This window comes from Phyllobates terribilis, unplaced genomic scaffold (genome assembly GCF_046119375.1).
Source record: "Phyllobates terribilis strain yellow unplaced genomic scaffold, ASM4611937v1 Scaffold_12__6_contigs__length_324123572, whole genome shotgun sequence".
NCBI lineage: Eukaryota > Metazoa > Chordata > Amphibia > Anura > Dendrobatidae > Phyllobates > Phyllobates terribilis.
Genome location: NW_027362772.1, coordinates 8,669,306 through 8,686,044, shown reverse-complemented (window position 1 = coordinate 8,686,044; position 16,739 = coordinate 8,669,306). Strand labels below are relative to the sequence as shown.

Here is a 16,739-nt window from a genome sequence, read left to right as displayed (position 1 = left end):
TATTGTCGTGGAAACAAATTTATACACATCCCAATTCATAAGCCATAATCCCCGATCTTACTATGCTAGGGCAAATTTATGGACACCAACTAATGTCCCGGAAATAAAAAAAATTTTAGGACTTACATTTGCCATGGGGCTTGTTAAAAAACCGAGCATTCGATCCTACTGGTCCAACCACCCAGTTCAAACCACCCCTATGTTTTCAGTCGTTCTTCCTAGGACCCGTTATGAAATGCTCATGCGGTTTTGGCATTTTAACGACAATAGTCAATGCCTGCCCAGAAATGCCCCAGAACATGACAGGTTATATAAAATTAGACTCATCATTGAAAATTTGTCAGAAAAATTCTTAAGGCTCTACACCACAACACAAAATATTTCTATAGATGAGTCCCTTGTAAAATTCAAAGGAAGACTGCACCTCAAGCAATTTATCCCATCTAAAAGGGTAAGGTTTGGAATAAAGCTCTATAAAATGTGCGAAAGTTCAACCGGATACACATCCGCTTTTCGCATATATGAGGGGAAAGATAGCCAACTAAACCCACCAGGATGCCGTACTTATCTGGGGACATCTGGAAAAATTGTTTGGCAGCTGATAAGTCCATTTATTTCAAAAAGGCTACAATCTATATGTGGACAATTATTACACCAGCATACCCCTATTTAAAAGTCTGGTTGAACACAACACCGGAGCTTGTGGGACCATTCGGAAAAACCGTCAGGGGTTTCCACAACCATTGGTCAACCAAAAGTTCCAAAAGGGGCAGTCAGGGGCTGTACGCAACGGAGAGCTGCTTGCCCTGAAATATAGGGATAAGAGGGATAGTTTTGTCCTCAGCTCGATCCACACAGATGCCACAAGGGCCACTGTAGAACTAGGATCCACCACTCCGAAGCAAAAACCTGTGTCAGTCATTGACTACAACAAACACATGGGGGGTGTGGACCTTGCAGACCAGGTTCTACAGCCATACCAGGTATCAAGAAAGTCCTATACCTGGTATAAAAAGTTGGTTATTTATTTGTTTCAGGTGACCACATACAATTCTTTTGTGTTGTACAAAAAAGCAGGAAATTCAGATCCTTTTCTTGATTATCAAGAAAAGGTAATTGAAAATCTTGTTTTTGAAAGTGTTAGCCCCGCTCATCCATTAGAATCTGAGGATGTGAAAAGACTCACTGAGCGACATTTTATTGCACTTATTCCAGCAACGGAAACGAGAGGGAACCCCCAGAAAAGATGTCGTGTATGTAATAAGAGAGGAATGAGGCGTGATACCCGCTACTATTGCCCACAATGCCCATCATTGCCAGCCTTATGCGTCACTGACTGCTTTAAAATCTTCCACACAGGACCACGTTTTTAAACTGTAAAAATGTATCTCATTTTGTCATTCAAACATTTGGTTCATTTAGTGAATGACACATTCGAGTAGAGCTCACTTAATTTCCAGGGGTGGGGGGGTTCTCCAGAATCTAAACCTTCCATTGCGTGCTTGTTTCTGGAAATCATCCATTGAGTTAAAATGGTCACTAAACCCATAGATGAATTCCCAGAGGGGTGTCATTTCCAAAATGGGGTCATTTCAGGGGGGATTCTTTAGTACTGGTACTTAGCGCCTCTGAAAAGTGGCAGAACAGCAGAATCCCCCCTGAAGTGACCCCATTTTGGAAATGACACCTCTCTGGGAATTCATCTATGGGTTTAGTGACCATTTACCTATCTATTTATTTTCCCACCACTAGATTAATTTATACAGAGGAGTAGATTGTAAAATTCGGTCACTTGTTGGGGGTTTCCTCTGTTTAGGCACCTCAGGGGCTCTCCAAATGCAACAAGGCGTCCGCTATCGATTCCAACCAAATTTCCATTCCAAAAGTCAAATGGCACTCCTTACATTCCGAGCCATGCCGTGTGCCCAAACAGTGGTTTTGCACCACATATGGGGTATCAGCGTACTCAGGAGAAATTGCACAACAAATTTTGGGGTCCATTTTTTCTGGCTGCCCTTGTCAAAATTAAAAATTTGAGGCTAAAGTAGCAGTTTTGTGTTAAAAATGTGTTGTTTTATTTTCACACTTCAACATTATAAAATTCTGTGATGCCCCTGGGGGTTCAAGGTGCTCACCACACAGCTAGATAAGTTCCCTGAGGGGTCTAGTTTCCAAAATGGGGTCACTTGTTGTGGGTTTCCTCTGTTTAGGCACCTCAGGGGCTCTCCAAATGCAACATGGCGTCCGCTATTGATTCCAGTCAAATTTCCATTCCAAAAGTCAAATGGCGCTCTTTACCTTCCGAGCCGTGCCGTGCGCCCAAACAGTGGTTTTGCACCACATATGTGGTATCATCGTGCTCAGGAGAAATTGCACAACACATTTTGGGGTCCATTTTTTCTGGCTGCCCTTGTGAAAATTAAAAATTTGAGGCTAAAGTAGCAGTTTTGTGTTAAAAATGTGTTTTTTTATTTTCACACTTCAACATTATAAAATTCTGTGAAGCCCCAGGGGGTTCAATGTGCTCACCACACATCTAGATAAGTTCCTTGAGGGGTCTAGTTTCCAAAATGGGGTCACTTGTTGGGGGTTTCCTCTGTTTAGGCACCTCAGGGGCTCTCCAAATGCAACATGGCGTCCGCTATCGATTCCAGTCAAATTTCCATTCCAAAAGTCAAATGGTGCTCCTTACCTTCCGAGCCATGCCGTGCGCCCAAACAGTGGTTTTGCACCACATATGGGGTATCAGCGTGCTCAGGAGAAATTGCACAACACATTTTGGGGTCCATTTTTTCTGGCTGCCCTTGTGAAAATTAAAAATTTGAGGCTAAAGTAGCAGTTTTGTGAAAAAAAGTTAAATGTTCATTGTTTTCTTCCACATTCCAAAAATTTCCGTGAAGCATCTGAAGAGTTAATAAAGTTCTTGAATGTGGTTTTGAGCACATTGAGGGGTGCAGTTTTTAGAATCGTATCACTTTTGGGTATTTTCTGTCATAAAAGCCCCTCAAAGTCACTTCAAATAAGATGTGGTCCCTAAAAAAATGTTTTTGTAAATTTTGTTGTAAAAATGAGAAATCGCTGGTCAACTTTTAACCCTTATAGCTCCCTAACAAAAAAAAATTTTGGTTCCAAAATTGTGCTGATGTGAAGTAGACATGTGGGAAATGTTATTTATTAACTATTTTGTGTGACATATCTCTCTGATTTAAGGGCATGAAAATTCAAAGTTTGAAAATTGCTAAATTTTCGCCAAATTTACGATTTTTTCACAAATAAACTCAAGTGATATCGAAGAAATTTTACCACTATCATGAAGTACAATATGTCACGAAAAAACAATCTCAGAATCAGGGGAATCCGTTGAAGCATTCCAGAGTAATTACCTCATAAAGTGACAGTGGTCAGAATTGAAAAAATTGGCCCGGTCGCGAAGGCAAAAACAGGCTCTGGTGCAAAGTGGTTAAACCATGACCTTCACCAGACGGATTGCTAGTGAAGCAGGACACCAGTAGGAAGCAGCGCTAGGGAACAGAGGCATATAATGCCAAGTGGAAAGGCGTTACTTACTACTGGTGGATAAAACAAGACTGAGCACAAGACCTTCACAGCCATCTACACATCATAGGGGAGATCTCATAACTAGAGATGAGTGAACTCTTCAGCATTGTGCGATTTGTCACCTAAGCATATTAGCTTCAGCACAGCCTGTTGCCGCTTGGCCAAGGCAGTGCTTCCAGCTTGTGACTGATGTGGTCATTTCGGAGATGGAGGCTGCAGAGGAGGAAGAGGCTGAGGAGGATGAGGTGCTGGAGCTAAAGACTTTGGGGGCAACCCTGATTGACCTAGGGACCGCAATCCTCGGCATCGGGAGGATGTGTTCCGTCCCAAGATCCGACTGGGTCTCCACTTCCAGTATGTTAACCCAGTGTGCCGTCAGCGAGATGTACCGTCCCTGCCCACAAGCACTTGTCCACGTGTCCGTGGTTAGGTGGACTTTCCCGGTAACTGCGTTGTTGAGGGCACGGCTAATGTTTTGGGACACGTGCTTGTGTAATGCGGGGACGGCACACTGGGAGAAATAGTGGCGGCTGGGGACCGAGTACCAAGGGACGGCCGCCGCCCTCAGGTTGCGAAATGGCAACATTTCGAGCGCAAGCAGTCGTGAAATGTGGGAATTTAGTAGTGTGGCCTGTGGGACGTTGGCTGCGTATTTGCGCTTGCATTCCAAAGACTGGGGTATGGACAACTGAACGCTGCACTGGGACAAGGACGTGCTTCCTGATGCTGCTACTTGAGAGTGTGCAACGACAGGTGCCGGGCAGGAGGCATCTTCACATGCACCATGGACTAGGGATTGGCTTGCACGCACAACAGCAGAAGAAGCAGTGGTGTCACCCGCAGACACTGTTCCTGGACCCTGGGTTTCGGCCCACAAAGTCAGGTGCCATGTGCCTGATCATGCTGGTGGTGGTCAGGCTGGTAGTTTTGCTACCCTGCTGATGCTGGCCTGGCCGGTGGTGCAAATGGCCTTTTTGGGATTATCGGTAGAGTCTTTAAAAAACAACCAGACTGGGGAAGATCTAACAGTTGTACTAGCAACTTCCGTCGTGTTGGTGTTATGGGGAACGGTTGCCCGCCTTCTGTCTGTGGCTTCAACACTGCTTCTTCCTGCCTTTTGGGGTGCTCTACCTCCCTCCCCCTGTTTGCTGCCTCGCTCTGCATGTCCTCCTGCCAAGTTGGGTAAGTTACTATATCATGCACCACCTTGTCTTCCACTTCCGCACTCTGGTCCTCCTCCTTTCTGGCAATTGTGTCTCATCACTGTCCACCTCTTGTGACACTTTCCCACCGCCGCCTTCGTATGACCTTGGCTGCTCAAATATTTGAGCATAGCTATATGTGATCACCTCTTGCCCCGCTTCAAGTGGACCAGGCAAGCGGCCCAAATTTATAAATGGAAAAGTGAACAGCTCTTCGGAATGTCCAAGTGTGGGATCAGTTGTCTCCGGACACTAGGCATAGTGGGAGGAAGGAGGATCAGGGTGAGGAATATACGGTCCAGACTTACGGCTACTGAGACTCGACCGTGTAGAAGACAGGGTGGTGGTGGCTAAGTGACTGGAAGCATTATGTGCTATCCAACCAATAACCTTTTCACACTGCTCTGTGTTCAATAGTGGTGTACTGCGGTCCTCTATTAATTGGGACAGGAAGGTGAAGCGAGAAGATGTGGGTGTTTGTTGTGGCACAATTTCAGCTTGCCCACGGTCTCGGCTTCTGCATGCACCATCACCATCATGTCCAGTACCCCGTCCGTTGCCACATGCCTTGCCCATTTTAAATGGAGGACAATATCTTCCACGCTCACTACAAATGGCTGAATTTGGAGCGAAGTTATATGTGATCCGTGTGACGGACAAACCACAGTTTTAAATAGCTGGCCTGTAGGTAACTATTTTTAACAGTGCCGACCTTGTGTCAGTAAGTTCACTGACACACAAACAAAATTTCAATGGAGGCCAGAAATGGCAATATTTTTAGCGCAATCATATGTGATCCGTGTGATGGACAAACCACCGTTTTAAATAGCTGGATTTTTAGCGCTGTAATATGGAAAGGACCTGGCTGTATTCTGCAGTGCCAACAAGCAAATGGCGGAGAAAAACAGTGTTCTCTGGATTGACTTTTAAGCAAATAATCAGGATAAAGATAAAAAAAAATTATTCCTGGCTCCTGAGACCTGGTGCTACTTCTACAAATATCTGTAAAAGCACCAGCAGACAGAATTGGAATGGAGCCTCTTGCTATGTGCACTGCAGTCTGCTGTATACCCTGCCTGCCTGCCTAGCATGGTGGCGCTAGGTCTGATATAGACCTGATGACCCTGTGCGGCCAGCCAATCACTGTAATGCCACAACCAACATGGCTGCGGCTTTACAGTGTGTGGCAGACAATCCCTGCATGCTCATTGGGGCTCTAAAGAGCGCCAAACATGCAGGGAGGGGACCCGAGCTCCCACCGAGCAACCCCGGAAATACTCGGCGAGCGCCGAGCAGTTGCGAGCAGTGAGATGCTCGGGCGAGCAGTGAGATGCTCGGGCGAGCAGTTGTGAGCATGCTGGCTCATCACTAGTTACGGTTCATTACAACATTCCACTCTAAAGCTACAGAATTACGTGACTGTCTTAACAAATCATGGCCCATCTTAATGGCTGACCCCATGTTGGCAAAATATCTACCAGACAGACAGCAAATCACCTTCAGAAAGGCAAAAAATCTCTGTGATCATCTTATGAGAAGCCATCATTATCCTACCACTCCCCCTAATTTTTTGAAAAGACCACCTCCAGTAAATGTATGTACCATGTGGTTGATCTGTGGCGTGTCCTAATGTCGAACATGCTAACTCTTTCACAGATTCCCAGGGCTCTAGGACCTATTACATCACCAAACCGATAACTTGTACCTCTAAAGCTGTGGTCTATTATGCGACATGCTGCTGTCCTAAAATCTAAGGCTCACAACTAGATAACTTAAGACAAGAACACGTGAACACGTCCTAGGTATTGAAGCGGCGGTAAATGAAACGGATATTTCTACGTTAAAACTATTCCCAAGCATTTGAGAATACACCATAAGTGTGACGCATCTAAACTTAAAGTTTGGGGTATTGACATGATCACCACTAATATTAGGGAAGGTCGAGTGAGCCAACTATTAGCCCAGAAAGAGAGCAGATGGATTTGGACTTTGATCACCTATATCCACATTGTTTTAGCTATTTTATTTGTCTTACCTTTTTATCTAGTATGGTTGGGTAGTAGTTAATAATTTCTATCTGTCAATGACGTTGAGGACTTCCATTCTGCTATTGGATAACATGGACATAATTGCTGGCACTGTATTGTCTCTCAAGATCTGTAACTTTTTTTCTGTGTGTGTTTTTTTTGTCCAGTTATTATTGTATATATTTCGCATTTATAGATCGATATATTGAGAGATATTTCCTTATATCTTATTATGCATTTATACTATGATCTCATATAATCGTGTTATACTTCATGCTTTTCTTAAATATATACTTTGTTTTGTCATGGCCAATTAACTTCTCTGACTTATATAGAACTGGCTATCGCCTATACCCCTTAGATACATATATACATTTGGGCTATGCTATTATTGACAGTTTACCCCATTATGCTTGTTTCTTTTTCTCTCCGGTTGTTTTTGACTATATATGTCTGTGGACTGGGCGGTACGCATGGCTTCACTGTTCTCTGTGGTGTCCTCGCTGGTCGTATCAATCTGTGCTCCATGACGCGTGATCACGTGGTTCCCCACGTACTTGCGGCGTGATGGATCATATGATGCGGTTGCCATGGATGCGGCGGTGTAGCGGTGATTGCCATGTGTTATGCCACGCCCTCCCCACACCCATTGGCGGAGAGACTACACACCCCCTTTTCTATTGGCTCAAGGGTCCTTTTCAAACCCTACCCACCTTCATTGACGCCACCTCCTGATGAAGGCAGCCATGCCAAAACGCGCATCAGGGTGAGCGCAATTGAGGGGCGTGTTCACATCCACTGTGGCTGTAAGTATTCTATAGGGTTCATGCTACACTCTTTTTGCTGCCGTGCTTTAATCTTTTTTCCTACTTAGGCTTTAATATGTATTAGGATATACTTTTACCCGGTAGCCTAAGAGGTCAGGGCACTGATACCACTTATAAAGATCTGCTGTCCCCGGTATGAGCTATCTATATTAGTACCTATATATAGACAGCGGTGTCACTAACCTCTTATATAGCAACTACTTCTGACCTACCTCACAAGCACCTGCACTTTTATTGAATGCTTCTCTGCATTTTAACAATATATTCTTATTTTTTGGCAGCCCAATTATGTACTTACATCAGAAAAGAATCATGTTAATTTGTCTCATGCTCCTCATTAGTGCTCCTCCATTGTTTTACTATTAACTGTCTCTGTTTCTGCGATTAATATTTTTTTCCTGTATAAATTATAATTAATAACATTTTGTAATTTTTTCACTATTATATGGGACTCTGACGTGAAGTTTTTTCCTCTTGTTTCTTATGTATGGAGGAGGATGTGGGGCCCATTATACTGTATACTGGTTGGCCCACGACTTTGTCAAAGTTTTCATGTTTTGAGTTTTACATTCCTGATGTAGAATCAGTCTGGGTAAATGTACATGGACATGGCAATAATGGAAAGCTGCTAATTGGACTTTGCTACAAGTCTCCTAATATAGCTGAACACGTAGAGGATGAAATGCTGCAACAAATTAAAAAGGCAACAAAAACAAGTCATGGTGAAAAGTGTTGGATCCCTTGAAATTGTTCCAGAAAATGAAGTAATTCTCCCAGAAAATTATTGCAATTACAGGTTTTGTTATACACGTTTATTTCCTTTGTGTGTATTGGAACAACACAAGAAAACAGAAAAAAAGGCAAATTGAACATAATTTCACACAAAATAGGCCGGACAAAATTGTTGGCACCTTGCCATAATTGTGGGTAAACAACTTTGTTTCAAGCATGTGAAGCTTGTTCAAACGCAATTTTGGCAAGTAACTAGTGTGGGCAATATGAAAATCACAACTAAAACTACATAAAAAAGGGAGAAGTTGATTCAATCTTTGCATTGTGTGCATATGTGTGCCACACGAAGCATGGAGAAAACAGAAAGAGGAGAAGAGAACTGTCTGAGGACTTGAGAACCAAAATTGTTGAAAAATATCAACAATTTAAAGGTTATATGTCCATCTTTAGGGATCCGCATGTTCCTTTGTCCAAGGTGGGCAGCATAATCAATAAATTTACAACCCATACAGTCAAATATGGTGGAGGTTCAAAGGTGTTTTGGGGTTGTTTTGCTGCCTCTGGCACTAGGTGCCTTGACTGTGTGCAAGACATCATGAAATCTGAAGATTAGCAAAGGATTTTGGGTCACGATTTAGTGCCTAGTGTCAGAAAGCTGGGTTTGCGTCCTACGTCATGGGTCTTCATACTTTACTTTCCCCTTGTTGACAGTGTGTTGCAGCCTCCCCTCTGGTTCCTCAGGAGGTATGAGAAACTCCTCAACGGCTTATTAGGGAGTTAGGTCTGTGGTGGCGTTTTTAGTTGTGCAGCTAGGTCCTTTCTTGTCTGTACAGAGACTAGTTGGGTGTAGTTGCAGCATTCTCCCCTGTGTGGGTTCTCCGGTGGTTATCAAGATGCGCTTTCTGGTTAAAACATTTCCCACAATCTGAACATGAAAAAGGCTTTGCCCCTGTGTGGGTTCTCTGGTGCTTATCAAAATCAGATTTCTGGTTAAAACATTTTCCACATTCTGAACATGGAAAAGGCTTCTCCCCTGTGTGAGTTCTCTGATGTTTGATAAGAGTTGATTTGTCTGTAAAACATTTCCCACATTCTGAACATGGAAAAGGCTTCTCCCCTGTGTGAGTTCTCTGATGTTTGATAAGAGTTGAGTTCTGTGTAAAACATTTCCCACATTCTGAACATGGAAAAGGCTTCTCCCCTGTGTGAGTTCGCTGATGTGTGATAAGATTTGCGTTCTGTGTAAAACATTTCCCACATTCTGAACATGAAAATGGCTTGTCTCCTGTGTGAGTTCTCTGATGGTTGATAAGATTTGATTTCTTTGCAAAACATTTCCCACAATCTGAACATGAAAAAGGCTTCTCCACTGTGTGAGTTCTCTGATGTTTGATAAGATGTGATTTCTGTACAAAACATTTCCCACAATCTGAGCATGAAAAAGGCTTCTCCCCTGTGTGAGTTCTCTGATGTTTGATAAGAGTTGATTTCTGTACAAAACATTTCCCACATTCTGAACAGGAAAATGGTTTCTCTCCTGTGTGAGTTCTCTCATGCCTAACAAGATTTGATTTCTGATTAAAACATCTCCCACACTTGGAGCAAGAAAATCTATTCTTCACTGTGTGAATTTTTTGATGTTTAAGAAAAGACTTTTTGAGAGGAAAACTATTTCTATATTCTGAATGTGAAAATGGCTTCTTTGCATTAGGAGCAGTTTGTTTTTTAATGCTTATTTTGTGACTTTGATTTTCCTTAGTAGTCGGTAATGAATCAGAAGACAGGACCTGTTTCATAGGAACAGATGATTGATCTTTGCTGTGAAGGGATGATGGTAAATCTGGAGAAATGTCATTCACTTCAATTGTATCCTGTGGGATCTGAAAATTATCTGATTTGAAAATTGAAGATGTCAGCTGTCCCTCTGATCTCCGGGTACAGTTATCTGCCAAGAATAAAACCAATTATTATTTTTTAATAAAAAATCCTTGAATTTTATCTTTTTGAACATTTCTACTTAAACTGTCTGTAAAAAAAGGCAAGTTATATAAAAAAAAAATCACTTATTCACCAGGACAATGACCATCTAATAGAAAACCTCATAGGATGAACCAGTGGAGCGTGGTGTTCAACTGTTTGTTCATTCTGCCTCCCAAATATGGAGTAAAAGGCGCAGGCTCTGTCCAGCCACCAAGATTAGGTAACCTGGGACCAGTAGTACCATCCAGTCTGGCGGTATGGGTGTGTGCTGTCCAGCTGGAGTAATCTGCTCCCTGCTTCAGCCATATGGAAAGCACCGCACCCTACTAAAGCTGGAAGCATATTGCCGGAAGCGGCCAGATCCAGCCGTGTTCTCCTCTGGTTCAGTCCTCTGTGCTCAGCTCCCGGCTTGTGTATTTGGTTCCGGTTGTGACCTCGGCCCGTTTACTGACTACTCTTGTGTCTTCTGATTTTGTATTTTCTCTGCCCTCCTGGTTGTGACCCGGCTACCTGACTATTCTTCTTCCCATCTCACACCACAGAACAGCAGGTAACACCGGGGCCCAAGCCTAGGGGTCTCTGTGTAAGTCCAGATCCATGTAGAGGGGTTAAAGGGTGATGAGCAAAGTAATTTGTGAAATCTGTAAATGGAGTAGATAGTGACAAGCCTGTTTGTGGTGGCCATCTTTTGAGCTGCCAGGTGACCATGAACAGTGCCCCCAATACATTGTGTCTGCGAACTATTCCAGTTAAGATCTGCATTCCTAATAGCTAAATGGCGCTCCTTCCCTTCTTACCCTGCCATGTGCCCAGACAGTAGTGTACAACCGTATATAGGGGATTGTCAGATTCAAGAGTAGTTGAAAAATAATTTGTAAGGTCCATTTGTTTCCTTTTATCCTTTGTGAAGAATTCAAAAATTATCACCACATAAAGTGACACACGTCAGATTTGAAAAATGGGGCCTGATTAGGAACAAAAAACTGGCTGCGGGAAGGGGTTAAACCAGAGGATTACTGAAGTCAAAAACTGAGTATAGACAATAAAACATCTACTGAAATGATCAAACTCAACAGTCTCCATCAGAGAAAAATGAGTAACTAGTGGAGAAACCTCTCTGGGGTAATTAGAGTCTGGGGCTCGGTGGCTATTTGCAATCTAAACTATCGTAAGGGACAATATTTTCTGTCACATGAGTGTCAAGAAGAAATATTAAGACATTTAAAGTGAAGTTTTTTACCATAATGCAGAGCTGAGGGGTCTTAAATTTAGATCTCTGGCATTTGGAAGAGGCAATGGAGATCTTTTTGAAAGACTACCAGGGAGTTACAGACTCACATAAGTGAGGCCGGCCGATCCCACCACAATCAAACTATCATACAGAATGAACTTGTAAAAAAAAGAAAAAATATATAAATATGTAACATCCCCAACAACAACGTAAGTATGAAGGGAGAAATCCAACACTAAACCGGAGATGCACTCATTTATGGTGGACCATTGGAGGTATGATGAGTCCTGACCAGTAGAGTAGAGAAAGTATTAGTGCCCCCATTTCAGGAGCGATTGTGCAGGAATCTGAATTCTTTAGGATTGAAAACATAATGGAATTCATGATGTGGAGTGAATCCATGAAACCAGGGCTCGAGCCATGCCACCACATCTCCTGCAGGCGTGAATAGATGTATATTACAGCCATCAGCCATGCACAGCTTAGAGATATGTCATGGCACAGGTGTAATGTTTTTATGTAGTTTATCAAGATCCTGTTTGAAGTTCGTTGGTTTTAAAAGAAATTGAAAAGTATAAAGGGAAACTCTGTTGTTATTGTACAGAAATTCACACTTATCCCTCACTGCACATTTAATGTTATCGATCAAAAAAGCAAACTTTGGCCTGAAAGACTGGACCTGGTCTTGTAGGGACCATACGAGCACATTCAGCCGCACAGAAGGGAGAGAAGGTAGATTCATCCAATAAGATATCAGGGATCTAGGAAGCCAACAGCATCATTACCCTCCGCTTTCTCTTACAGGCCCATCAGAATATTTTTCTTCAAGTGATTTTCTCACTTGTCAGCACTTTCTACGTACGCTGTCATTTGGCTTTGTAGTTTACAGATCTGGGCAGGTAACAGTCAGCGTCTACTAATCCCAGGGGGTAGGTGGATCCTCCAGGTTGTAAGATCTATAGAATTTCACAATTACACAAAGAAAATTGAATATTTTCGGACGGAGGAGAATGTTGTGGTCTAGAGGGAAAATGGTGATCACAAGATTGTGATACGGCCGGACTACACGACTGATAAAGCCGCCACAGCCGGTGACTGAGAAGAATCTGTGACTTCTCAGAATTTAGTGGTCACTACTCACCAGGTTAGAGGATGCAGTGTCTCAGGCACGTGATCCCTTAGCCCATTCTCCCTGTCTTCTGGTCCTAAGGGATTACGTGCCTGAGACACTGCGTCCTCACTCTCCTTTCCTATTGTCATTCCCAACAAGTGGTACACTGATGAAGGTCGTATAGACCGAAACGTGTTTTTGTTTTTTTTCTGCTGTGGACTGCAATTAAAATTGCTTTTGCTAAAATTCATTACCTGAGTGCCGACGTTCCTCTTATATTATATGTGGTTTGGACCCTACTCGTGCACCCTGGTCCAGTAGTGCTGCGTTCTCCAGCACTATTACTGAGAAAAATCTGAGACTTCTCAACATTTCATGGTTACTACTCACCTGGGTAGTCATATGTAGGAATCTCCTCTTTACACCGCTCATCACCCCTCACATATGTCTCTGTAGTATTAATATGGGTCAGATCTTCACCCTGAAACAAATATTATAAAAGTCAAAGACAGATGGAGAAGTCACATGTATGATCGGCTCTAATCCTGCCATCTCCACCGTTCTCATTACACAAGTATAAAACACAATAATGGTGGATAAAACAAGACTGAAGACATGAATTTTATAGCCGTCTACACATCATAGGGGAGATCTCATGACACCTTCTCTCCATCTACCTGATGATCCTGAGGAACATTGGGATCTTCTTGTTTACAGTCCTGAGGAAGAAGAGGACGGGGACATCTCTCTGGTGTTGTCCTCTTACTGGATAGATCTGGAGGAAACACATACAGGGACTGAATTCATTCTTTACATACAGATAATTATAGGCTGTCTGTATTTAGTCCTGTCTATTACCTGGTGATGTGAGGGGCTGGGGAACCTCCATCATGACGTCCTTGTACAGATCTTTGTGTCCTTCTAAATACTCCCACTCCTCCATGGAGAAATAGATGGCGACATCCTGACACCTTATAGGAACCTGACACATACAATGATACCGTCATCTCCCCGATCCCTTTATAGCGTTACTGTATAATGCCCCAGCATTCCCAGCAGTGTCACCTCTCCAGTCAGCAGCTCAATCATCTTGTAGGCGAGTTCTAGGATCTGGTCATTGATGTCCTCATGTATCAGGGGGTGAGGTGGAGGCCCCGTCATTAATCTCTGGTTATGGAGAGACACATTAATAAATCTCACTACAGACATTTCCAGAGTCCTCACCTCTCCAGTTCTGTTCATTTGTTATTCCCATAGATAAGAATGATGTAATGTGACATCATCAGAATCTCTCACCTCTCCAGTAAGCCGGAAGAGGATCTCTAGGGTGAGGTGTAATATCCTCTCCGCCATCTTGTCCCTGTCCATATCCATCTTTGATAGGTAAATCAGGAAAATTTTCTTATATAGACGATCTTCACTGAGAGGATCCGGTATTGTAGAGACCTGAATGAGAAGAAGATGAGCCGATGTAACATCATAAAAATCCTGTATAATAATTAGTGTTGAGCATTCCGATACTGAAATATCGGGTATCGGCCGATATTCGCAGTATCGGAATTCCGATACTTAATTCCGATACTTTTGCAATATCGTATACCGGAATCGGAAGTTCCCATAATGCAATGAGCCAGTTTCATTTTATTCAGTCAATGAGGATCCTAAGAAGTGTGGGCACATCCTGTTAGGCATGCAGGCATCTTAACTAATGGCATGGCTGTGATTGGCTGCTGAAATGATGTCATGATGCACTATAAAAGCCGCCGCCGCCATTTTGAGCTCACTCTGCTGTGAATTCAGTTAGGGATAGGACGCTGTTGCTCTGAGGGACAGTTTTAGCTACCTATTTGGTCTATTCTGCTTTACCCAAGCTACTTTATAAATCGCTGTGCCTTGCAGCGCTAGTGCACAGTTCTCTGTGCTGTTCACCGCTGTCTGCAAGGTCTCTGTGTGTGAGTGCAGCTCACCCTGTAGTGTGTGCTTCAGCCACGTCTGGTTGTAGTGCACTCAGTGTGTGTCACTGCCTCATACATTGTCCTTTTTTGCCAATTCATAATTTTTCCTGATTTTTCCTATTAGTGTGGTGGTTCCATCTGTATTCAGCTAAATTGGTTCCAAACACACTATATAGGAGTAGATAGAGAATTTTTTTGGTCTTGCAGCGCTAGTGCACAGTGCTCTGCATCTGCACTGTTCACAGCTGTCTGCAAGGTCTGTGTGTGTGAGTGCAGCTCACCCTGTAGTGTGTGCTTCAGCCACGTCTGGTTGTAGTGAACTCAGTGTGTGTCATTGCCTCATACATTGTCCTTTTTTGCCAATTCATAATTTTTCCTGATATCTCCTATTAGTGTGGTGGTTCCATCCGTATTCAGCTAAATTGGTTCCAAACACACTATATAGGAGTAGAAAGAGAATTTTTTTTTGTCTTGCAGCGCTAGTGCACAGTGCTCTGCATCTGCACTGTTCACCGCTGTCTGCAAGGTCTCTGTGTGTGAGTGCAGCTCACCCTGTAGTGTGTGCTTCAGCCACGTCTGGTTGTAGTGCACTCAGTGTGTGTCACTGCCTCATACATTGTCCTTTTTTGCCAATTCATAATTTTTCCTGATTTTTCCTATTAGTGTGGTGGTTCCAAACACACTATATAGGAGTAGTTAAAGGAGCCTTTCTGCAGCATTGTGCCCTGCAGCCCCAGCCAGATTAGTATTAGCCTATTTTTTGTAGCCTCATCTATTGCATTGTAGGTTACCTTCCAACATTGTAATAGCTACAAAAAGTTTGTGATACTATCGGTATTACATCTTTGGGCACATCCAGTGTCTTTTTGTGACAAAAAAAACCTAAATAAAGTTCACCAAACACTCAACTTTACAGTTGTGTAGGCCACAGTAGCTCATATTAAAGTCTAGTTCACAATATAAAATTAGTGTTTCTTATACCTGTTAGCAGCTGTTCAGGAATAAGCACACTAAGCCCTTAGTACTTTTCTGCCTATCTTTATCAGTCTACCAAGATGAAGAAGGCAGGGAGTAAGGCATGTGTTCGTGGGCGTGGAGTTTCTGCAGGGAGAGGACGTGAGGATTCTGTGCCTGCAGGGAGAGGACGTGGGGATTCTGTGCCTGCTGCGGGCACCAGTGACTCAGCATCCCCCAGTTTTACCAGGGAACAGTCCTTTATGTGCAGCTTTGTAGGAGCTAGCCATACCCCACTGCTGCGGGAGGACCAAATTGAAGCCGTTGTCGGATGGATGGCCGCTAACGCATCGACTTCAATTAGTTTCAGATCCTCTCAGGTCCTGAGCACTGAAGAGCACCCATCTGTCTCTTCACCACCTGCCAAATTGCCCAGGCAGTCAGAGAGCCCTGGACAGGAGCCATCTCTACTTCTGTTCTCTGAATCTCTTGGCTTGGAAAGAGGGGGCCAGCCAAGCAGAATTTGAGAATTTGAAGAAGAGGTAGTATGCAGTGATGCGCAACCGTTTTGTCTCTCTGAATCTGAAGAGGCGGGTGGGCCAGTGCCTATGCTCAGCAGCACACCTCAGTACGCATCTGATGAGGAGACTCAGGTGCCACTTTCTGGTGCGTACTGTGCTGTCGAGACTACCCAGGAGAAGTTGTTTGAAGAGGATGGTGTAGATGATGAGGTCCTTGACCCATCATGGCGTGAGGGACAGGAAGGTGGTGGGAGCAGCTCTGAGGAAGAGATTCCCCGAACAGTGCAAAAAGGAGGGAGAGGGAGGGGGCAGACTTGGTTGCCTGTAACCTCCACTTCGGCACCCATTAGGAGCATGGCTCTTCCAAAATCCAAAGCGGGCGCTCCCAAGACTTGCAGTGCCTGGTCCTTTTTTGACACAGTTGCAGATGACATTTGCTTTGTCAAATGCAAGCTGTGTAATCAGAAGGTGAAAAGAGGGAAAAGTGTCAGCAACCTCAATACCACAAATATGTGGAAACATGTGCGGACCAAGCACGTGGTGGAGTTACAAAAACACACTGAAGACCTAGGCCAACCTACAGCGCCACCTATCACCTCTTCAGCTCGTGTTGTAGCCTCTTCCTCCAGCTCACACACAGC

At 43.6% G+C, this 16,739-nt stretch overlaps 1 protein-coding gene across 2 annotated transcripts in view; it reads right to left on the bottom strand.

Moving 5' to 3' along the window:
- Window positions 1–8,411: 8,411 nt before the first annotated feature.
- Window positions 8,412–16,739, bottom strand: part of LOC141171879 (uncharacterized) — a 307,194-nt gene continuing 298,866 nt past the window's right edge. For both annotated transcript variants that reach the window (XM_073655517.1, XM_073655516.1), the window contains exons 2-7: window positions 13,965–14,114; window positions 13,734–13,835; window positions 13,527–13,650; window positions 13,346–13,443; window positions 13,059–13,149; window positions 8,412–10,291 (exon numbers count right to left, since the gene is read on the bottom strand). In XM_073655517.1, the coding sequence (XP_073511618.1) occupies window positions 9,183–10,291; window positions 13,059–13,149; window positions 13,346–13,443; window positions 13,527–13,650; window positions 13,734–13,835; window positions 13,965–14,042 (1,602 nt within the window). In that variant the 5' untranslated portion in view covers window positions 14,043–14,114 and the 3' untranslated portion in view covers window positions 8,412–9,182. The remainder of the gene's footprint in view (window positions 10,292–13,058; window positions 13,150–13,345; window positions 13,444–13,526; window positions 13,651–13,733; window positions 13,836–13,964; window positions 14,115–16,739) is intronic.